The following is a 24,673-nucleotide window of genomic DNA, read 5'->3' as shown; positions in this document are numbered from 1 at the left end:
AAAACAAGATGGGATTGGGAGGGAGACAAACCATAAGTGACTCTTAATCTCACAAAACAAACTGAGGGTTGATGGGGGGAGGGGGGTTGGGAGGCGGGGGTGGGATTATGGACATTGGGGAGGGTATGTGCTATGGTGAGTGCTGTGAAGTGTGTAAACCTGGTGATTCAAAGACCTGTACCCCTGGGGATCAAAAGATATTATATGTTTATGAAAAATAAAATTAAAAAAAAAAAAAAAAAAGAAAGAAAGATCAGGACCAAGTGGTCAACCAATGACTTTTCTAAATTACCAGAAACAGTGTTCAGAGAATTAAGAGGTTTTGATTTCCAGGTGTTCAAATGTGTGAAACTGCTCAGAGATGCATCAACGGAAACCTCTTCTGTTCTCACAAACACCAGCCTATTGTGTCAGCAGTTTACGGTTATATTTCTGAAGGGGACAGGCTTCACTAACTGAAAAAGTTAACATGTCAACAGAAATTTACTTGAGAAATGTGGACAATGGTCTCCATTTTTTAGTAAGCCACTTTTACCATTCAGCAACACAAATCTTCACCAGGGAAAACAAAAGGAGAAAATACTTTCTGTGATGATAATATTTTCCTGGAATAAAGGGGAAAAAATTGTAGAATTCTATCTCCCACAGAAAAACAGATTCTTTATTAAAACTCAAATTGGAAAACAAACCCTCTGTTATATTGAAAGAAGAAGCCTCTTGGAAGCCATTCTGTGATCTTTGGAAATAAACCTGGGACCTTGCCTCTGTGGATAACTAGCTTTGGACAAGGCATTTGCCCTTCCTGGTTTCCCACATCCCATCTGCTGTGTGAGCATTAAGCTAGTATGTGCAAAAGGCCCTTCCTGTTCCAACAGCATATGAAGCTGTGATTAAGAGCCGGAAAGGGTCTGCTGTGGCTGCTCAAGTGAGAAAGGAGTTGAGGGTTAGTAATGGAGAAAGTTTCCTTACAGATCCCTTCTGACTTTGTGACATTGCAAGATCCCAGGATGCACAACAGCAGGGAGCTTCCTGAGACTTAATGACATTAAGGGTTATCAAGGAAAAGACTGTTATCTGAACCCAAGCAGGAAATGGGCTTGTGTCATTCATAATCCTGGATTAGCTATCCAGGGTTCATTCCAGCAGTTCTCCTTTTTATTGGTACCACTGTGGAATGGGCTCTCCAAGGACCCTAGAGAGCAAGCATCATATGTGCATGCTTCTGTCTCCTGTTCTGGCAAAGGAGACTTGATCCTGAGAAATTTTATCTTCATTTAAAAGCAAAGGAGAGAAATCAGAGGCGATTGCATAAATTGACAGTGGACATGAAAACAGTGAACCAAAGAGACAGGAGGGCAGTCAACCTACAAATCAAGCTGGAAACACATGTCCATTCATGGAGTTGGCATTGCCCTGGAGTACTCGGAATTTTCTCCAAGATGGGCATGCATCAGGACTGGGGAGGTGGTAGGAAACTTGTTCTTCAGAGGCCAAGACTGGGGAGGAAGTTTTGTTTTAAAACCAATGAAAGACCTTCACAGTAAGATATGTCTCAGTGGCATTTTACTATGTTCCTGGCATAGAAAACTCTCAGATCCCAGGTGGCTGCAACAAAACACCCCTGTTACAATAACTCAATGTTATCTTCCTTTTGGGGACAGCACTTCCACTTTTTTCCTTTAGGTTTTACTTCAAACCCACCTATCCTTGAACTCTTTTTCTCTCTGAGTTAAATATACCATATTTGGTAAGAGTATGGAGAAGTATAAGGCTATCAGAAAAACGGAAGAGAAGACCTATTACTGTATATAAATATATATATATATTATATATATACTGTATATAATAACAATGACATAATAATCCCACAACTTTTTGCAGGACTTTATGCATTTTATATACTTTATAAAATGAACTTTAACACAACTTTATACATTTTATAGATCAGTAGTCTGAAGAAAATTCACAAATTTGGAAGAATTTGAACAATTACTATAGTTATTACTTTAGGTGTTATGATGTGACAACACCTTGTTGTGGGTAAGAAAAATCATGGAGGAAAAAAAATCCTTTGTTTTACTACCCTGGACTCTCTTCCTATTCACAATTCTTCGCTTTTCAAAAGAAAGCAAACTTTATTTACTGTTGTTTGTAGGACAATGTAAGTTGTGACATTTAAAGAGTCCCTGAGTTCCTGTGTTAGCTGAGCTGGGTCAGTGAAGCAGTTCCGTTGTAATGGGAAAGGACCCTGTGATGTATTGACCCTGTGCTAGACCTGTCCTGTATGTAACGTTCTTCAGTCCCCGACAACCCCATGAGAAAGACTGAGTAACGTCCCTGGATTGTGGCAGTTGAGTGGTTGAGCAACAATTCAAACAAGTTCTCTATCACTCCAAAGGCTTTGTAATTTCCATCATTCATTCATTCATTCATTCATTCATTGTATAACATTCTACACACTGGGAGGGCTTCCTTCCCAGGAAACTTCTTACAGATGGAAAAACAGAAAAAAATTCACATGTTCAAAAGCCAACCTAGTCCTCACAGAGGTAAGGATAAAAATAAAGTGACTTTGGGTCACTTAGGCTTAAGTAATCAGGAGTAGGCTGGATTTGAAGTTTCTTGTTGTTATGTTATGAGGGTTTGAATTTGTTCTTATCAGAGTCCAGACACCTAAAAGTCCTCTAGTTGTATTTTGTCTTTGTCTCTTCACCTGTCTTTGAGTCATCTCCTTGTTCTGCTCCCCAGAAAGAGTCTGTCTCTCGAAGCTCTCTGAGCTCTGTCCCACTGTGACTTTTGCCCAAGGTTTGCTAATGTGGTGGTGAAAGGTCAGGGAAGCAGACATTCTCTGGTATTTTTACTAAGTCCCAATTTTAAGCAGATACAGTGAAACTGGGTCTCAAAGACATGGCTTTCACAAGTATTCCTGCCTCTTTTCCAGAGGTGGAACGTTTTCAAACCTTGTCTCCCTCCCCCATCTGCAGGAGGTTCCCACCAACTTCAAGCTGTGGTTGGATGCCCATCCTTGAGCAGATGAAAACGTGTTACTTTTGGACAGAGGGGAGATTTTCTGGGCAAAGTTTCAGTGATTGTCTCCTTTGCCTTCCTTCAACTGCCATGGGATTCCACCAGGGTCTTCCTCTGCAATGTAGTCACTTTTTTCTGTGGTGGGTAGATTAGGTCTGGATGGATCACAGCTCTTGTTCCCCTCCTGCAGCACCAAGGGAAGCTTTCTCTGGATTGTCCCTGATCTTCCATGTAAGAATTTTCTGGGGTTCTGGAGAAGACACAAAAATACCCCTTATATATTCCTAAGGTTCACACTCTTCCTCCAGTCTATGGAGCTTTTATTATTGCATTAACAAATTCTACTTGAATCATCTGATCAGGTGAATGTGTTTGACAACATCTGTCCAAGGTGAGCAAAGGCTCACCTCCTGTTTCTCCTTGCAAGTGCCTGTCTGTCTCCAGTTTTTCTAAAATTCATATACCCTGCAACCTCAATTTCCTAAACAACTCAAATAAATTATTAAGTTTCATTCCTACTTTTTTGACTATTATTGTAAAATTGTAGCAGTGCCATTTTCGCCTCTCTACATCTCTGAACTCAGGTGGCTCCTGTGCCATATATTTTGGTTTGTTGTTGTTTTTCTATTTTCCTTCCATTAAAAGTCTAAAAAGCCTGGGCACCTGGGTGTTTCAGTCAGTTAAGCCTTCAGCTCAGGACATGATCCCAGGGTCCTGGGGTTAAGTCCAGCATTGCCCCCCTCTTCCTCTGCCTCTCTCTCTCTTTTTTATTCTCCTTGCACTTTGCTTGTTTGTTTTTAATGACATTGATTATTTTTCTTGAAGAACATTGAGCTATCATTTTGTAGAATGTCTTATATTCTGAAATTTAAAAAATTTTTCCTCAGAAAATTTTTCTTTTTTTTTTTTTTTAAGATTTTTTTATTTATTCATTTGACAGATAGAGATCACAAGTAGGTAGAGAGACAGGCAGAGAGAGAGGAGGAAGCAGGCTCCCGGCTGAGCAGAGAGCCCGATGCGGGGCTCGATCCCAGGACCCCGGGATCATGACCTGAGCCGAAGGCAGAGGCTTTAACCCACTGAGCCACCCAGGCGCCCCTCAGAAAATTTTTCTTAAAGATAAATAATAAATAATAAAATAAAATAAAATTCAGAGAAGTAACTTTCAGGTGATTTTAGCCTAAATTCTATTTGTCTTTTCCATTGTTAAATTGGGTTTATTTCCTTACTGAGTTGTGACATTTCTCTTAGTACTCTGAACACTAGTCTTATCCCTGATTTCTCTTTTGAAAATATTTTCTTCTAGTACATGACTTTTCCTTCCATTTTCCTGACATTTCCCATTTTCCGTTTTTTTGTTTTGTTTTTTTTTTTTTTTTTAGTCTTGCAAGATGAGAAATGTTAAATTTGAAGAATACAGTTTCTCAAACCTTTCTTTTATGAACTTGTTTTTGGTGTCCTAATTGAGCAATCTTTGCGAAACCCAAGGTCACAAAAAATTTCATCTGTATCTTCATCCAGAACTTTCATTTTTTAAGTTATACATTTATGACCTATAAAACATTTTTAATTAGTTTGTATATATGGTGGTTAGTATTGATTTTTACTTGCTTTTTATTTGTTGTTGTTTTGTTATTTTCTTCACATAGATGAACAATGGTTCCAATATCATTTGTTGAAAAATCTATTTTCTGTTCATTGGATTACCTTGGTAATATGTTAGTAATTCGTTAAGCACTTACGCGTCACATTTGCTCTGAATTATCTTCCTCTTAGCTATGCGTCTATGAATTCACTAATACTCCGCTGTCTTGTCATTGAAGTTTCATAGTAGTGTTAAAAGTCTTTTCCAAACTGGTCTGGCAATGGTATGCCCTTTACCTACCTGTATCAATTTTGCAACCAGTTTATTGATTTCTATGAAAAGTCCTCCTGGATTTTCATTGCGATTACACTGAATCTACTTACCCTTTGGAGAACTTTTGACATCTTATATATATTAAGTCTTCCAATCTATGCAAATGGTATACCTCCCCATGTATTTAGTTCTTCAACTCTCTTATTGAAGTTTTATTGTTTTCAGCATACAAATCCTTCATATTTTTAGAAAAATTTTCACTATGTATCCTAAAAGTTTTTTTTAATATTGTAGTTGTGGCTATAATAAATGATGCTTTTTTAATATTTCAGTTTCCAAGTGTGAATTGCTAGTAAATAAACACAATTGATTTTGCCTCTTACATCTATTTTACAATGTATAGTCCTCCATTGTGAGCATGCGTCATCATTTACTTACACAGTCTGCTATGTCTGGATATTTATGTAATTTCACATTTTGCAGTTACCCAATGAATACCTTTGTCATAATATTTTCAAAGTGTTGAGATTGTGCCTTTAAAGTAAATTTCTGAAAGTAGTTTTGCTAGGTTGAAAAGCAAATGCCTATGACCTTTTGTTCGATATTTCCAAATTCCCCAACGAAATGGTTGTATTTTACATCTTACCAGAAATGTATGATTGCCTGCTTTCTTTCACAGCTTTGTCAACAGAGAAATTATAAACTTTTATTCTTTTATCAACTTTGTATAAATTTAAGAGCTATTTGTATATTTCTTTTCATAAATAACATTTTCATATCTTTTGCCATTTTCTTGTAGGGTATATTAAATGTCTTACCTCCATTTTTAAAATGTATTTTTAAGTTGAGGATAGTTTACCATTACGTGCTATACAGGTTGTAAAGATTTCCTCATGGTTTGTCATTTGTCCTTTAACTTATGGTGACTTTTGCCATGAAAACTTTGTTTTCATTTTCTTGGAGTAAACTTTGTCAATATTTTCTCTTATTGCATCTTGAATTTTAGTTATAGTTACAAACTCATTTCATCACGCTTTCTTGCACAGAAAGGGTCGTCAAATGTTCTCTGCAGGGTCAGATAACAAGTATTTTATTTAGTTTTTTGGCCTAAGGTCTCTGTTTTTGAGTCCTCACATCTGCCATTGTAACACAAAAGCAGTCATAGACAGTTAGGAAATGAATAGGCATGGAAGCATATCATAAATGTCAGCAGGTATTCTATTTGTTTTACTAAAAATAAAAAAAAGAAAAGAGTAGGTTATAGGTTTTGTTTCACATTTTGCTATATTACGTTCAAATATGCCATAATAATCCACATTAGCAATGTAAAACCTGAATATAGTGAGCATTAGATATGCTCCAATCACTTGGAAGAATTTTGTGTGTATAATTTAAATGACCCCCCTAAACAGTTTCTTCAGTTAAATATGATAATATTTTCTATTTTCAAGTGAGGAAAATGAATCAATGATATTATAAGCAATTTATCTAGAGTAAGTATGGGCAGGATGGACATGTCACAAATGGTCATTGAGGAAACACTGAGAAATAGGGAAACAAAATAAAAATAAATGTCACTCACAGTATATTATTCTAGGGCAATGATTGATAAATATAGTCAATAGAGGGCCAAATGCTCAACATTTCAGGCTTTGTTGGTCTCTGTTGCAACTCCTCAACTCTGCCTTTGTAGTGCAAAGCAGCTGTAAACAATTCCTAAGCACAAGGTCAAGGCTTTGTTTCAATAAATGTTTACAAAACTGGGGCTTGCCTGACAGGGGAGAGATTGCAGACCCCCACTTCTATGGTAAATACTATTGTCATTATGGTTAATTGTAGATTTTTAGTTTTCCTTTTCTTTTCTTTTCTTTTCTTTTCTTTTTTTTTCAGGAGTTAAAGAGCTGTAATGGTATTAGATGGGAAAATATAAATATATAACATTTTAAGTGCTATATATACAACTATCTTTTACATTTTTATATAAATAATGTCATTATTAAATGCAAAAACCAAAAAAAAAAAAATATTGACAGCATTAGTGCTGAAAATACTGACTCTACCTTTGCCCTCCATCTTGATCAAGTCCTCTCCTGGGGCGACATGTTCTGGGCCTCTTGGAACTTAACATTCACACTTTAGAAATGCCCAAATCTGAGGAAACTTGCTCCGGCCCTCACTAAATTTTTAAATTTCACGCATAATTCTTCTAAAAACAGGTTTTCAATGTCTACATAGTATCTTGTCGCTTCAATGCCACATAAATAAGGCTGTCCTTTCACTCCTATTCATTATTGTAGCGTTTCATGGTTGTCCTGTGCTGAAAAGTCACAGTGGCTCCATCTCCCCATGTGTGCAATTCAATACATTCTTGTACTGCTCTTCTGAGGATTAAATAGAATAATCTGTGTAAAATATTCAAAACAGATACTCTGAGAAGCTTAATCCCTCACTTCTTTCTTGAAAGAGTTCATTGTTTTCTGACTCCATATTTCATTCAGGGGATCTTCTTACCTTTTTTCTGTAGATGTGGTAGGAGACAGGAGAGGCCGTGTTGAGACCTAGGCCCTCAGATTTGTTCTCCTGGAACCCGCCCCAGTCAAGAATCATGATGGGAAGGGTATGGGACACGAAGATTCTCAGTTTGCCCTTGAGAAGGTACTGACACTGCTGGGTCAGGAATTCATTCTGCCCTTGATAGCACCACCTGATTCTTAGAAGGAGAAACAGAGAATGAAGCTGTTGTCATGATCTCAGGGAACCAGAGGTAAACTGCATGCATGGTGACTATGTGGTCAGATATCCAATTACCACAAGTATCAAGTTTTTCTGAAGTAAAGAACTTTCCTCTGCATTTGAAAGTGGACTCTAAGGAGATGGAGGAGGAAGTTTTGTAATTTCACACATTACTTGTGTGTATCGCTCGGTTGAAAACTGGAGACCATCCAGCTACTAACTACAGAATTTTATTCTCAACCATGATTTTTAACCTTAGTAATTTGTGAAAGACCTTCACCATCTTTTCTTTATAGATTAAAGGAACACGTGTTATCCTTTTTAATCATCTGATCTGTATTCAGGATTTTTATTTTCCTTGCAGCATCCTGGAGAATAAGTTCTTACAGGTGTTTCCACCATGTTGGAGGTGCCTCATGTACTTAGGACATGTTCCAATGGAGTAGTGCTCCTTTTGTCCTAGTATTGACCCTGAATGTGGAGTGAGGTGTTGCTTCTACCTCTATGGTACGGGATTTATACCTTGGCGTCTTCTATATCTAAGATTACCTGCCATTTACTTAGGGATATAACAATCAGTGGATTCCTTCAATATGGCCATAAGATGGTAATAAAAGCATGGAATTTTTTGTTTCACAGATCGTTCTACCTCCAAAAACTGTAATGCCCATGAATAAAATTGGAAAGTAATAATAAGAAATACTTGTGTAGTCTTTATACGCGTTTACTGTCTTCATTTTGAATCATTTAGGTACTAGAAATCTCTCTCTACTGTGCATTATCAGACAAATGGGTTTTCCTTGGTACCTTTCACAATGTATTTTTCCAGGTTCCCTAACAGCCTAATTTAGTGGGATAATTTAGTGGGATTTCCTTGTATTGTCCTGCAAACTGCTTACATTTGTACCATAATTGTCAACCTCATATGGGCTCGCCCTGTGAACAGAATCTAAGATGTTTTCCTGCCAACCTCAAAATACAACAGAGAGAGAGAGACTCAGGCTGGGCCCCCAGCTGTGCAGCCTCTGTGGTTGCCCATATTGAGAAGGATGTGGGTGGGTCAGACCTGAAGATGGTTCTTGTGCAGCTTCTCTTGGCAACTCTGATGCTGTGGGTCCTAATCCAGCTGCCACAGAAGTACATGGCCTCATCTTGTTTCCTTAGGAAATTTATTTTCAAGGTTGAAGTGGAAGTTTGTTGTTCTTCCCACTTAAGTGACCCTAGGTAAGATGTGTTGAGAAAAATGTGAGATATCCTATCCCTGATCTTGCTTCAGTCAGTACCAATAGATGATTTCTTTGTTAATGTCCTCAGTGGTAACCTTGCAAGATATACGGGCAAACTCATCTCTTGCTCTGGAGATTGATATTGTGGGTTGCTCCAACTTTAGCTGCCCAAAGCCAACTGCAAGGAAAGAGAAATTCCCACGAAAAAATTATATGGAAAAAAAGCAACAATAAATAATTTCCCGAGTTTCTTCTGTAGACTGAAGTCCCTGGGGGACAATTCGTAGGCCTGGGAGACAAGAAAATGAATGCTTTCAGCTGTGGCATCTCGTTGGCTGGGCTGGCTCCCCTGTGATAGGGTAAGAAGTGAGGTTCCTATTACAGAACTCCTCGGTCAGGGGCTGAAGGATGGGGCTGCTTCAAGTTTCTCAGAAGTGGTGGCTTAGATATTTCCTTGGGTTGTTCCTGATCTGTCCCAGATGTGAGAAGGTCTGGGGCTTCCTGTAACCTCGTGTAAGTGGGCTCCCAATCTGGAAAGAAATTTCCTGGTAAATGGATCTTTTTGGGGTGTGGCAGGATTATTCTCACACCCACTCAACCATTCCTCTGGAATCTCATACTGCAGAAATCTTGCTCAGAATCATGAGGATAGGCATTTTATATAGAAAAGTCAATTGATGGTTTATTGGCATTTTCCTTATTCTCTGAAGACAGCTAATCCCTCAGGTCCTGCATTTGTGGTATAACACATTGGAATGATTTGTGTCACTCAATGTTCTATATTAATCTGCCTCTGCTGTCGGGGACAATGTAGTGTTCCTTGTATTGTCCTTCAGTGAAGTGGTTTAGTTCAATAATCAAGAGAAGCCAATTGATCTGGTTCACTCCCTTTCTCTGCCACCTCATCCTGTACCAGCTGAGTGACCTGGACGAGTCACTGAACCCTTAGTACTTCAGTTACCTCAGGAGTCAGACGTGCTTGCTAAAACTGCAACAGAACATTTATGTGATCTGTGTTACACGGATAACATGTCCTCAAATGTGAGAACATGGAGAGAGAACTCCGACACACCCACCCATACCCACACCCCCCACACACCCTCCCTCCACACACATGCAGGTAGGCTTTTCTGCTCTTGGTAGGTTCTCTTTCATCTTTCACAGGGAGAATTAGCAGTGGCCCAATATGGTGGCCCCTTTAACAACCTCAATGAATTCTGAGCTCTGTTGTGATGACATGCTGGCACCAATCTCCCCACACCTCCCAGCGAAAGGAACTTGTTCCAATTCTAATCAACTGGACCTCTAGTGTTCATTTAAGGAATTGCAGTCCTTAAACCTTTTGGTGAATTCCAGTTCAGAAGGCATGAACTTAATACCTTTGGCTCAACATTAAGCCTAAATTCATTAAGCTCTAAATTTTTTTTAGTTTTAAAATGGACCAATAATAATTAAGTTACAGAAGGATTTTTTTTACATGCAATAATAATGGCACACAGTGATTCCCTGTCTCAGCGTGAACTTTACCAGTCTCTGGATGCTGAGATGATGGACAATGGTACAGCCTGTGTGCTGTCAGCCCCCACAGAAGACTTTCATTCCAAGAACACTTTGAAAGCACAGCTCCTGAGGTCAACTGGAAATATGTGCAAGTATCATCCAAGATGGCTTCCTGGAAAGCTCCAGAAGTGTTTCAGACCACGGGAGACTGAGGCTGGGGCGCTAGCGGTGGGCTGATTGTGGTTGCCTCTGTAGGGAAGGATGTGGATGGTACAGACCCAAGAAGATCTACAGTTCTATGGTGGTGAGTACCATCGGCACAGTAGTAAATGACAGCATCCTCTTTTTCTATGAAATTTATGGCAGGGATTGAAGTAAAAATTTGAGAAACATTTCACCTCAACTTTGCTCTTCCCACCTACAAGACTTTGAGTTGGGATTTTTATTGACCTTTCAAAAATCCGATGCTCCAAAGCCTGATTGTGTTTTGCCCCTACCAGTGAATGACTACTTTTTCAAAAATCGTTCTGGATTTCTTGCAATATATGTCAATATATTTCTTTACTTAAAATTTTTTTTTCTTTACCTTTGTGAAATGGATATGTGGAAATGTCCAATCTTTGATGGAACTGTAAATAAAAGAAGAGCATTTCCAATGAACTTCCTTTTAAAAGATGTTATTTATTTATTTGAGAGAAAGACACAGACAGAGAGTACGAGAAGGGGAGAAAGGGAGAAGCATATTCCCTGCTGAGTAGGGAGCCCAACATAGGGCTCAATTCTACGACCCTGGGATCATGACCTGAGACGAAGGATGACACTTAACCAACTAAGCCACCCAGGCTCCCCAAACTTCTAATAATTATAAGAAACATTACAGAATTTCTTTGCCTTCTCAACCAGATGGAAATGGTCCAGGAGTGTGACTCACCCAGAGGAATAAGAAAGTGAAGACTTAGAGCTATGATACCCCATCTGCCAGACTGTGTGCTACAGAAGCAGGCAGGATAGTGGGGACCTGGTGGCTGGATGCCTCCTGCCTTAGTGTCAGGAGGGCATGGCCTGCAATGGGGAGGATGAAAAAAGTGGTTGATGAGGTCGATTGCTGGCCCTTTAGTGCTGGCTGCAGACTTGTAGGGAGTGAGGGCACTGTGTTTTGTAGGCTTCTTGCTGCTGTGCCCATCTCAAAATAAGAATGGTGGTATCTGGAGGACTGCTGCCATAAATGTGAAGGGACTATAAAAGAATCTTGATTTCTGTGGAAATGAGAATTGTTTCTACTTGCCAGGAGCTATTTTATGAACATACTTTCTCAATATAATATTTTAAAATATTGCATGTTTAATAAATACTAACTTTCAGAAGAGGAAATATTTAGGGCACCTGGCTGTCTGAGTTGGTAAGATCTCAGAGTCTTAAGATTGAGCCACTCATTGGGCTTGTGCTGAGTGTGGAACATGCTTAAGATTCTCTCTCCCTCTGCCTCTCCCCACTCCTCTAAAAAATGAGCTAATACTTAGCAAGTATTTTTTATGCTTAAAGTTTTATTCTAGATGTCCTTCACCTTTTCCATCCTCACAGCAATTACATGATATGGATGCTTGTAGTTTTCATTCCATAGAACAGGACAGCGAGGGTCAGAGGAGTGACAACTGAATCAAGGAAATTCACAAAGCTGCTAAGTAGGACATGTGTTTAAATATCATCCTTGAAGAAACAGAGAAAAAGACAAAGATGAAGATAAAAAATTCCCTTGAGCATCTCACCAGGAGCAAAACCTCTCTCCATTATCGGCTCTGGATTTCTTGATTTCTTCTTTGCAGATACATGGACATAAATATTGTTTTGTGGGCTACAAATTCCTTGATGAGTTACAGGTGCAATATACACAGGGTTTTGCATTCTTCTTCTTTCAGTTCACGTCATATTCTGAGCAACTCACCATATCACTGAAGCATTTCTTCATGTCACTTAGGACTGCCTGAATCTCTGCAAATTTTTTAATCTCTTTCTGCCTCAAAAATCCTCATCTGAAAATAGATATGATAGCAATCCTATCACAGAAGTTAGTGTACATTAAATAACTGAGAGCCTTTCAGTCTAATAACTGCTAGTCCAGGTTCTGAAATACAGTAAACTTTTGATAATAATTACATATGTTTTCTACTACTATCATTTCACAAATTCATTATCCTCATACTGTCAACCATTATTATTTATACCAAGTTTTCATGTGAAATATCTTTGGTGACCCCTTTGAAGTGTTATCCTTGAAAATCAGTCACATATTATTAGTACTTTATGTTTATGCATTTATTTTCCATATTCCTGCTTTCCTTCATCTTTTCTTCAGCAAAGCTTTTTAGCTTGCTTTTTGTGATTTCCATATGGTTTTCTCTAAATGTATGCATGTCTTAAAACTTGAAACAGTTCTGCCTAAAACTTGTGTGTGGCTCTGTCACATACCATGTGGAGTTGATGTGAACTCTGGCTTGAACCCTGCCTGAGGAGAAAAGAGAGGAAGAAGCCAGGATGGCTGAGTTTTCCTCCGGAGGCAGCTGTTCTATTTTCCCTCCTTTCCAATAAATACCATTTCTGAAGTGATCCATACTGGGTAGTTGAATGTTGTGGAGGTGGGGGACAGTAGACCAGAAGGCCAATGGCCTACAACTAAGAGGACTGACTCTTCCTATGCAGGAAGCTTCATCCTGGGAATGAAAAGGACTAGGAGACAGAAGGAAGGCACCCATGGTCACTCTGGAGCGAGGTCTCCTGGTCCACCATGGCTGCTAGGCATTTCCTTACAGTCCCTGTGTCTGTATTTGTGTTTATGTCTGTGTGTATCTGTCTGTGTGTGTGCATGCATGAGTGTGCAAATGCATTTGCATCTCTTTCTGTCCTGTGTGTTTGTGCATATGTGTGTCTCTGTGCATGTGTTGTATTAAGAGGTAGTGGTTGTGTGAATATGTCTAATTGGGGGAGCCCACACTTTCTACCTGACTATAGCTTAAGGAAGGCTGAGAAACAGTATCTGACATTTTTCCTTCCTATAGTGGAAACAAATTCATTCTTTCACTCAGATTCATAAGGTGTGGTATTTCCTGGACATAGACAAGGGTCTCACATGCTAGGAACCAAAAAGGGAGATAAATGGTTATTATAGACACATTCATAGAAAATTGTGTTTTCTCAACTTGAATTATTTCAAACATGGAAGTAAATGAAGGCAGAATTTATCTTTTATTTATTATTTTAAATACTTTCAAAAATAGAGATTTTATTTTTTTATTTTTCATAACTTTAATAGCTTTCAATATTGAAGGCATTTTCTACATGGTAGGTGAACTCATTGCTCCATTATCTCATTTAATCTTCACAAAGCCTGCTAAGTGGGTGATTTTATTATTGGTTCCATATTTCATATGAAAAATGGAGGCTTTGGTCACACCAGTAATTTTATCAAAGGTCTGACGTGAGTAAGTGGCAGAGCAATAATTTGTACCAGAGGATCTATATCTAGAACCCACAATCTTAAATAAGATATTTTATTTCTGGGCACCTGGGTGGCTCAGTGGGTTAAGGCCTCTGCCTTTGGCTCAGGTCATGATCCCAGAGTCCTGGAATCAAGCTCTGCACTGGCGGGGGGGCGGGGGGGGGGCCTCTGCTCAGCAGGGAGCCTGCTTCCTCCTCTCTCTCTGCCTGCCTCTCTGCCTACTTGTGATCTCTGTCAAATAAATAAATAAATAAATAAAATCTTTTTTAAAAAAGGATATTTTATTTATTCCATATGTACTTTTAATATATAATATATTGTATACCAGTATGTAATAAGAATATACACGTATATGTATATAAGTATGTATGTATTTACAGAGGGGTCTATATATTTCTCTCAATGTACCAGAATGTGTGCTTAGGATTCATTACAGGAAATACTCTAAATGTGCTTCCTCAGTAATGCTTCCTGGGATTCACTGATTCACAGATTAATTCGGCAAGTGTGTATGGAGGCTGCACTAGAGACAAGGCTTGTGCAGACCCTGGGAAGGTCACAGACACAGAGAAAAAGGTCCTACTTGGGAGCACTCGTCTTCATCTTCCTTCATTTGGCACCACACCTGGCCCTCATAGTCAAGTCTATGACCTCAGTCCTGTGCCCTCCCTCCATTTCAAGCCCCTTCTCATGCAGCCTGAACCATAGATATTGCCTGGAAATCTCAGGAAAAGAACTGATATGTCCTGACTCTCAGGCACTTTTCAACAACCCCAGGCAGAAGCTCTCCACAGGAGGCAATCAGGTCAATGGGAAGTTGCAGCTGGAAGCCTGGCATCCTGAAGGCACAGCTGGTGGCTGACTGCTTCTTTCCCCCTTGATTTTAGGCCTGAGGTACCTGTCAGGGAGCACAGGGTGGGGACTGAGGCTGAGGCTGAGAATGGGGCTAAGTTGTCCTGTGGAAATGATGAGAGTCCAGAACTGAAGAGAGGTTCCTGGGGCTGACTGTCGAGCTCCTGAAATATTTTGTACATTTGCACTTGGCTTCATCTACTGTGTTCTCTGAAGTGTAAAAAACAATTTCAGTAGAGGGGACAGGATGTCTCAGTGCTGCCTATTTCTTGTTCTCATCATATTGCCTCTAAGCATGTGTTTTAAGAGACCAAATACATCTGATACATCAGATACCCAAAGGCTGATTCATTTTTTTTGGTACCAATAAATCACTTTTTTTTTTTTTGGTAGGTACAACGTTGAGTAATTATCTTTTTTTCTACTGTGGATATAGATATAGATATTTCTGGTTGTAGCATTTTGGCTACTAACTGGAAAGAGAGAGAGTGAGACAGGGATATAGACACAGATATGTAGATAGAGACAGATATGGAGACAGAGACTGACAGATATGCAGACACAGGTATGTCTAGTGTAGATAGAAATATTGCAAATGGGTGTCAAGGAAGACTTTTCTAAGTTAATTGCCCCTATTATTTCATGGTAAGGGGTAGAGACAGATGTGAAATTTAAAAGAAGTACTGATGATAATACTAAGTCCTCCTCTATGCTGTATGCTTAGTTCTTGGATTTCTCATCTCTTAATCTCAAAGCAGTTACTGGGGAGGGAGCATCTCCTCCACAGAAGACAACTGGAGATGCTCCAGCTGATCTCCTCTGACTCCACAGTCCATAACCCATGGGGTCTATGCAAACCCTGACTTTTGTTGTTGTTGCTGTTTTACTGTATTGCTCATGATGGTCAGATTTCCTCAAGGCTTTAAACTGTAAACTTTGGTTCCTAGATTCAAACAATAGTATTTTCATTGGTTCTTTGACAATACTTTTTTGTAAATAGGTTTATTTTTTTAGAGTCAGAAAACTTCACAGATTAAGTTTTTTAAAACGCTGTATCTTGTCTACATAACTCTATGTAGACTGAACAGTCTCCTAGCACAGAAGTTTCCTTTTATCAGTAAATAAAACAGGCCACAGCCTTTTCAGAATAATTAGAAAAAGTCACTTTTGCTCCAGGTTGACACAGCCCTGCTCAGGGTATAGAGGAGGGTGGGCATGGGATGGGTTTTGGCCCCCATGGTGCCCCCTCACTTAGGCATATATGAGCAGGGCACCTGGTACCACCAAACAGAGGCTGCAACTCTGGGTTTACTACAGGGGAAGGAAGTGTCATTATTGTTGATAACATAGACAAGTCATTTCTTCCTCATTCTGACTTTGGAGGGAGGTGCTAACCTTACAAATTGAAAATAGTTTCCTCTGGTTTGGAACAGCTTCTTTCAAGTTAGGACAATCTCCTTTTGCACATTGCTCATCATTTCTGTTTCTCTGTCTGTCTCATGCTCATTCTCATGATGACAACACTATGCATGGGGAGAGAGTTCCTTCTTCCAGTCTTCCTCCCACCGTCTTCCAGCCCTTTGCCCTGCTGGTCTTTAGGATTGGTCTCTTCATCAGAACCTTCTTGTGCAATAACCAGCCCTGAACCCACCACCACTGACTCACACTATGCCATGGGATGTAGAGTTTCCACCCTGCAGCTTCTGTTCTTGTCGAAGCATCAATTCTTTCTGCCATGAAATATGAATATTTGCAGGATTTTCATGGTGATCATGAGATTTCCTCCACAGACTGAACATCAAGCATATTATCTGGCAGCTAAATGGATGGAATTCCATTTTGTTCATTGCCAGCACCTTCAGAATGAGCTTTTCACAACTACTGAAAATCTCTGAACAGCTTACTTCTCTCTGAGATAATCATACCATTTCAACATAATAGTCTATAACTAGGAATGCAAGTCAATAGGAAATTATGTCAAACCAGACACTTAGGACAGGGTTAGTGACATCTGTAGGGGGTACATTGATATCCGTCAGAGTCCCTTTTCTCTTTCCTCTGATACTGAGGCATTACACAGCAAGACATGTATAAACTGCTTAATACAATGCCTACCTAGTACATAAGGAGTTTTCATAAAAAAATAGCTATTATTAACATCTTATCTGGAACATTATGTTTATTAAATTTCAAAAAGAACTTAACTCTTTTTCTTTGAATGAACAAAGGAAAGAATCAAAGAAATCTATTGACCTATGGATTACAAATACTGATTCTACCACTTCCAGAATAAAACTAGATTTTTGGTAACTGTTTGGTAACTTCAATTTAAAAGTTAAAAAAAATCAAGGGGGCAGAACTCACAGTAGATAGGAATGAACAGTTTGTGATCAAACATTTAAATTTTAACTCATACATGACAGAAAGGTAGATGAAAGAAGGACAGAAGAGATACATCAATTATAACCAATGTGAGAAGCTGGATTTTCGTTGATATTATGAAAGTGGCAGGCATTTCTCTACTTTCTTTTTGTAAGAGTTAGGATTGGTTCACTACTGTACATGTGTTTATTGTATTAAAGAACATCAAGAACACTGAATTGAATTCATCATAATACTGGTTCATAAAGCCCTATAATCATTTATACACACAGAGATAGAGATCTCTTTACTTTTTGCTACTTAGGTGGTGATGACCTACCTAATAACTCGATAAATACCTCAGAATCCCTCACTTAACTGAAGAACAAAACATTAAAAATAATCTATATGCTCCTCTCTATTAAGCTGGTCAGCTAGAAAAGCACAACATTTAACGATAATTTCTCAATACTTGTCCAGTTTCCTGTTTTCTTACTGAGGGAACAGGGCACATCCTGTTCTGTTAAAGATGGGACTTTGGTGGCTTTGTGGAAGGTGAAATGAAAGGAACTAGATAAAATCTCCCAACTCTGCAATTTGTTTTACTTATTTGGGGGCCAAAATAACCCACATATTTGACTACTACTTGATTTTTATTCTTTTGCTCCTCCATGTGGACAGTGGACCTCTCCTTACCTTGCCCTGGGCGTTACGAGGTGGACCTTCAGGGACTGCACAGATGGTTTTCCTTATCCTCTGGTTGCTGTCTGGGAGTAGCCAGTGGGAGCTCAGCAGAGACTGGGAAGTGGAAGAAAATGAGGTCTGGGTTCCTTCCCTGAAGGGGGCCTGCATTCTCACAGGGGCCAACATATAGTGCCAATTCCCACCATACCCAGAGGTTCATCTCAGGAACAAGAGGTGCAGGTGGGAGAAGTCTTTCCCTTTTATACCACTTAACCCACTGGAGGGATTTGTTTCTTTTTCCCAGGGCCCACTGGCTTAGAAATCTAGTGTCCAAGAAGAAATGCTTTTGTCAGGAGACACGGTGATGGTTTTTTTGAGCTTCAGTTTTCATTGGCTAACTTTCCATTTGAAAACAGGACAAAGATTCCCATGACTGTTTCCACAAAGGTTAAGGATCTTGGGGCACAGAGCAATGGGGGGCGGGATGGAGCATTAATCCTGAGGAGGAAACGGGAAATTTCGCAGTATCCATCCTTTGTGTCCCTCAGCATCCATACTGTTAATTTGCCTGGGGGAGAAACCATGCTCCCACAGCAGGAGACACACAGGGTCATACTTGAAAGCGTATCTTCCTCTCCATCTCCAGATGAACACATGAGATTGATTTTCTAGCAACCTTCTATGAAAGGCTTTCAGGCAATAAAACTCGGAAACAATTTTGTTGGAAAAAACTATGGTTGTGTACAATTCTGCTTGAGAGGGTCTCATTCTCTCATCTGCAAGTAGACAAAAGAGATGTAAAAAAAAAAAAAACCAAGGAAATGAAAATACAGTGTTAATAGGAAGACTCAGTATTGGTGTCACTGTCTATACCTGGTATCTGTTCTGCAGAGACGAAAAGAAACACTCAGGCCATGAAGGTACACTGAGCTCTCTGGGCATGAACCTTGTCTCAAACTTGGCACATGGAGTCAGTAGGAATCAGCAAAGAAAAAAGATTTTGTTTTGTAAATGAAGCAAAGTTTGATGGAGAAGAGCAGAAAAAGAGTGGTTAAGACAGAGGCTATTCTACATATTTCTAACCATCAGATGTCACATGGTATGCCTAAGTGCTCAATAACATGTAAGAATTTTAATATTAAGTAACATGTGAATTCTGTTTAACAGTAAATTTTAAAATAAAAATCAAAATCCATACAGGTTTTTCTGAATCAATAAGGGTATGAGTGGCATGGTAAAAACTCTCCTGTTCCCAATGTTTAGAAGTGACGTCTCCAGGTTGTACCCTTTCCTCTACCCAAAACTGTGTTCCTGAACCCATTCTGGGGAGTGGAACATAAAGAACATCCAACACAAAACAGTCAACATAGATCTCCAGATGTGCCAAGAAATTTTCAGAATAGTGATTCTTAGAAAATGACTCTGATGTAACAGACATGAATTTTTCCCCAGTACTAATGTGTGTGATCAGTTGGTAATGGATAATAGAACTATGGAAACTATGGTTTTATGGGGCACCTGGGTGGCTCAGTGGGTTAAAGCCTCTGCCTTCAGCTCAGGTCATGATCCCAGGGTCCTGGGATCGGGCCCTGCATCGGGCTCTCTGCTCAGCGGAGAGCCTGCTTCCCTTCCTCTCTGCCTGCCTCTCTGCCTCCTTGTGATCTCTGTCAAATAAATAATCTAAAAAAGAGAGAAACTATGATTTTATGAGATGTTCTTAGACATTATTCAGCATTAATTTCATAATATAATGCTGCTTCTATTAGTCAAAATCATTGTGTCTCACCCACCTCAAAAATGAAATAAATGAGTTGAGCCCAAATCATCAGGATATTTCAAACATCCATCTATGCAAAATCCCCCACTCATGAGGTAATGTGAGCCCCTCTCTGATAGCCAAAATGTCAGTCTCAGTTCAGCAGACATCCATGGAGTCAACACCGTACTTGGTCCTGTACATTTTAATAAGATGTTTTCAGTGTTGTTAGAATCAGCCATTTAAACAACCATTTAATTAGCAACCATTACTTAGAATAGGAGGTTTTGTTGGTCTCTGGATGCTTTGGCCAAAGTGTCCTTGGTGAAGCTTAACTTATCCACAAGGAGAAGGGCAGCTAGAGGAAATGACTCCAAATATGACTTGTTTTTCCCTCCACATAGGGGTTGTTTGCTCCATGCACAGGGCCACTCTCTTTTTAGGTTGTAACTCAAAGACACTATGGACCCATGTTGAAAACTGAGATTTACATTGACCTGGGATGACTTCTCAGACAGTGTCTTCATATGTAGCTAATTTCTCTCTAATAAAACTCTAATACTCAGGTCTCAGAGTCACTCCCCTATGGAGTCAGGCACTGAGAGGAAAGGGTTCCGTGGTATTAGGATATGGGGAAGACAAATGAAGGAATATCCCCAAAACAGAGTGAAAGTAAGTTTCTGTCCCTCCCCCTCCTCCACCTCCTGCACATGGTGGAGGTCTTCATCTTGACCCAGGCTTCATTAGAGGAAAGGGGTGTCGGCCTTTTTCACAATCAGGCACATGTTAAATATAAATCTCCTCGTGCAAAAACTCAGGGAGACAGATGAGGAGTTAATGAATCTGAGGGACTCATTACCTACAAACGTTTTGGGCTTTCCTTTCAGCAATCATGTTTACCAGTGCTATTAAGTTGTACATGAAATTTGAATCTTCAATTGAAAAGGCATTTAATTCAGCTTAGACTTCCTCAGAGAGCTTTTTCTTTCCCTCCACATATGGAAGCAGGTGTTTTCCTGTTTGAGACTGGAGGATCAGTAATATAGTTTTTCTTTTATTTTTTTTCCCTTAAGAAGTTGACAAATTTTATAAGAATTTAGTAAACATAGTGATATCTTATTGGTATAATTTTGCTTGATTACAGAGGATCAACCCCATTATTGTGGTAGTTAAACTACCTCCCTGTACAGATGAAAGAACAGAAGTCCAAGGAATACAGCCCCCAAATCCCACATGGAGTAACATAAAAGGAGAATTGGAAGTGAGGGCCCCGGGTCTCATCCAGGGCTGTTGCATCAACCTGCCTGAGGATCATGTCCCCCCACATCAGTTGAGCACCAGATATGTCAGTGCATGAGGGTGCTAAGAAGTTAGTCCTACCAACTGTTTGCTGTGCTTTGCTCACTGAGTCTCTATTGTAAAGTAATAGGCAGTGGGCAGGACAGCAGTTTGAAAACTGGAACCAAGAGTCCACTTCCTATTTCAATTTTCAATCGTTTTATGGTAAATCTCTCTCTGAAATGATTTGCACAATATTTTATTCCCACATTCTTCTTTGGAGATGGCCAGAATCTTCAATCGCCAGCCTGTCACAGCTCCGTTCAGTAGAAATAAAGATAAGTCACAATATGAGACTCATTTTCTAAAGTTGCATTTAAAAAAATTAAAGAAACAAATAAAATTCTAGGATTATTTTATTTACTATGAGATACCGAAACAGGATTTCCCCAATTCTAAATTGAGGGTAGTAGCATTCATCTCAAGGGCGACTTCATTACTTCAACATGTAATTAATATAGAAATCATTAAGAAGGTATTTCTTTTTTTTATAGTCTCCAGAACATGGCTTGTATGTTACACAAGCAGTCCATCTCAGGTTGAACTAGCTATGTTTCAAGTGCCCAGGAGTCACGTGTGGCTAGTGGCTAGTGGTCACTGCATTGAGCAGCTGAGATTCTGCTCCAAATGCTTCAGAAACACTGCGCTGGACGACCTTCAGAGCAGTCCCTCCAGACGGGACAGCTCCCTGCGTTTGCGCCCGCCTACTCGCCAGAGGCTCCTTAGTTTCCAGGGTTCTGTGCAGTGCACCAATGGAGAGGGAAGGGGGCATTAGCGAGAGTCAGGGTGCTGAGAGCTGACCCCAGGACAACCCCAGAGACCCAGAGTCATTGGAATGTGCCAGGTCTTCAGTGCGCTGGGAGACAGAGACCTTTTTGCTCAGGGACCTGGTCAGAGCACAGGGCTGTGATATTCCCAGGCAGCGCAGTAGTACACGCCCTCATCGCTTTTCTCCAGTTTCAGCACCGACAGAGTACAGCTGTAGTTATCCTTGCCCTTCTTGGCATTGACTTTGTCCGCTTTCAGGACAAAATCCCATTGCACAAGGGACGTGGACATGTCTAGGTAGAGGAGCCTCTTCGGTTCTGTACCCTCCTGGTGGCGGTACCAGTGGATGTACCTGACCCCGGTGTCCACTTTGCAATCCAGAGGACGTGAACTGCCCACGCGTTCCACCAACAAAGCAGGCTGACTCAGCTTGAGCCCTGCTCCACCACCTGCCAGGGGAGAGGGAAACAGCTGTGAGACAGTGATGGACAGGAACCTCAAGGTGTCTCCTGTCGTCTGCACCGGGGAATTAGTCAGGACTTACCGGGAAACAGGAGAGCACACAGGATGGCAAGGGGACCCAGCATGGTTCTGTCTCCCACCTGGAGGAAAGAAATCCTGGGTGACCTCCTGGCTGCACCTGCTGGGAAGAGACTGCCTGGGTATGTTGCAGAAGGCAGGTGAAGACCTGAGTGTCTGTTTCCCAGAGGCACCTGCAGTTAATAGTGAGAAAGAGGCGGGGAGGAGAGAGGGAGGGTCCAGAGGGCTGGGGCAGGTCTGACCACAAGCCAGGAGGGAACATCAATGGTTAGGCTGCTAAGACTCACTGAGGACTGTTGGCGCAAGGAGGGCACCAGTGATATACAGCAATCCTTGACTGGACCTGAGCACCACACTAACTGGTTTCTGCTCATTGTTTGACCAAATCCTGAAAGTCACCCTTGACATGAATGCTACTACCCTCAATTTAGAAATGGGAAATCCTGGGTGACATTTTAAGTAACTCTTCCGAGGCTGCATGCCTATAGAGAATTAGGTGGGGATGTGAGCCAGGTCTGGCTAGAGACAAATCTCAAGCCTCCAATGGCCACTCAGTACTGACAGAGCAATGGGTGTGCAGGCTGCTCCGGAAGCAGGGATAAGCACAGTGCAGATATCCCTGCTGAAAAAGCAACAGGTCCCCCGAGCTAGCCCTGGAACATTTCTCCCAGAGGTCTCCTCAGAAGACTGAAATGCCCTAACGTGACATGACAGCTCTGCAGTCTTCGGCTAGCTAGTCTTCTCCTTTTCCTCATTTGTTAAAAGGACCTTATTAGGTTGCATGCAGAGTGCGCAGGGAATGTAAGCAAAGCATGTGGCCTGTCCCAGATGCATAGAAAAAGCTCAAGAAATGTTGGGGATAGGTGTTTCATCTTAAAACTGGATTGGTTGCATTAGATGATTTCTGGGGTCCTCATAGTGTAGTATTTCAGTAAATATGATAGTCCTATAAAACCAGGTGTGTGTGTGTGTGTGTGTGTGTGTGTGGTCATAGGAAGAAACCTGCATTGAGCCAGGGGGCAGAGGAGACCAAGGGGCAGGACAGGTCAGATCCAGTGTCAGATCCTTAGAAATGGTAAAGGCAGGGCCTCAGGAGGGTCAGCTGAGAAATGAAGTTTCCAGAGGTAAAGATAGTAAAGTAAGTACAGGTTTCCTTGCCTGTTATCTAAAGTAGAGGAGGACCTCCTGGGTCTAGTTATGGTAATGAGCTATGCTAATGAGAGCCTGTTGGCCTGGAAGGAGAAGGCAGGAAGGGGACTTGGCTGGGGCAGGGAGGTGTGGGTCCTTCACACCCACTACTAGACCTAGCTTGAGCTCCTCCTGTTGGTAAACACTAAGAGGCACACATGCTGAGCGCTAACCAAGATTCAAGGCTCAAGTGTCCCAAAATGCAGGCTCTGAGGTTGTGCTGAGCTGGTGAGGTGGTGACTAGAATATTCTGCTGAAAGAAGAAGCCAGGCCCATCATTCAGACACTCAGCAGGTGTCTAGGGCAACTCTGCTAAATGTTAAGTAGGGAAGAGAGTGAGAATGGTGGTGACAATGGGGATTGACATCTGCACAGCATAACAACAGGTGGAAAGAATTTGCATATGGAAAATGAGCAGTGTGGGGGGTGAGAAAGCCCATGAATTCTTCTCTTCCTCCTTTCTCTCTCTTCTAGATTTTCACCAATAAGGAAATCTTCCTTTGGGGGAGAAAATCCATAACCTTCTATTCTTTTATGAAAATAAATTTTACATCCGTTGTCAACACTCAGAACTCTGTTTCTCTCAATTATTGTTCCCATTTGTCTTCAAACACTGCTGACATTAAAGGCTCAACACCTGTTGGCTATGAGCAGTCTTAGTTCCTGCCAAACCTCCAGCCAAATGCTCTCCTGGGTGAGACAAATGACAAAAGTAAAACAATTCAGCCTGGAGGGTGTGGTGCCCTTTCTTCAAAGGAGAACAGTCCATGGGTTGGGGAGCTCAGAGTCTCACAAGCAGGGGAGCACTCTGCCCCAGGGATTTTGGGCAAGAGGCAGTTTTATAGAGACTTCGAAGCAGTAGAGGGAAAACAGGGAGGAATAACAGGTCAGTCAGGGGATAAGAGGATAGTGTTTGGCTTAGGTTGATTGGCCGGGGTTGCATACCTGAGCGTACTTAGAACAGGGGAATCATTGCAGATTCCTGGTGTTAGGTCCCTGACTAGTTGGGATATAGTGTGTTTTTGGTCAAGGGCAGCATTTACAGGGACAGGGAAGTTACCTAAGTTTCAGTTTGCTGACTCGGCACCCCAGGCAGGAATGGATCCATCCTGGGTCTGGAAATGCATTTCAACAGGTGATAATCGTGTTCTTCTACTTCTCTTCCTGCTGTGGTATCTGTGCTCTTGTGTAAGTGGTGCTGAAAGGTCATATTGTTAAAAGATGGGCATATTAAAAAAAAATAATAAGGGAAACTTTTGAGCAAGACACAAAGGGTAGCCAAGACTTCACCCCACACTCATGTAGAGAGTGGAGAGTCCTGAGCAAGACCCTATGGTCTCCAGGAAGAG

The 24,673-nt window shown here is 40.7% G+C and overlaps 1 gene segment (V, D, J or C); it reads right to left on the bottom strand.

Annotated features, from left to right (window-relative positions):
* Window positions 1-22,183, bottom strand: part of LOC111155279 — a 48,542-nt gene extending 26,359 nt beyond the window's left edge. The window contains 2 exon segments of the C gene segment in view: window positions 21,716-22,045; window positions 22,141-22,183. Coding sequence covers window positions 21,716-22,045; window positions 22,141-22,183 — 373 coding nt within the window.
* Window positions 22,184-24,673: the final 2,490 nt, after the last annotated feature.

This window comes from Enhydra lutris, unplaced genomic scaffold, assembly GCF_002288905.1.
Source record: "Enhydra lutris kenyoni isolate GAN:26980312 unplaced genomic scaffold, ASM228890v2 scaffoldscaffold40, whole genome shotgun sequence".
Taxonomy (NCBI): domain Eukaryota; kingdom Metazoa; phylum Chordata; class Mammalia; order Carnivora; family Mustelidae; genus Enhydra; species Enhydra lutris.
This window is presented reverse-complemented; position numbering and strand designations above follow the sequence as displayed.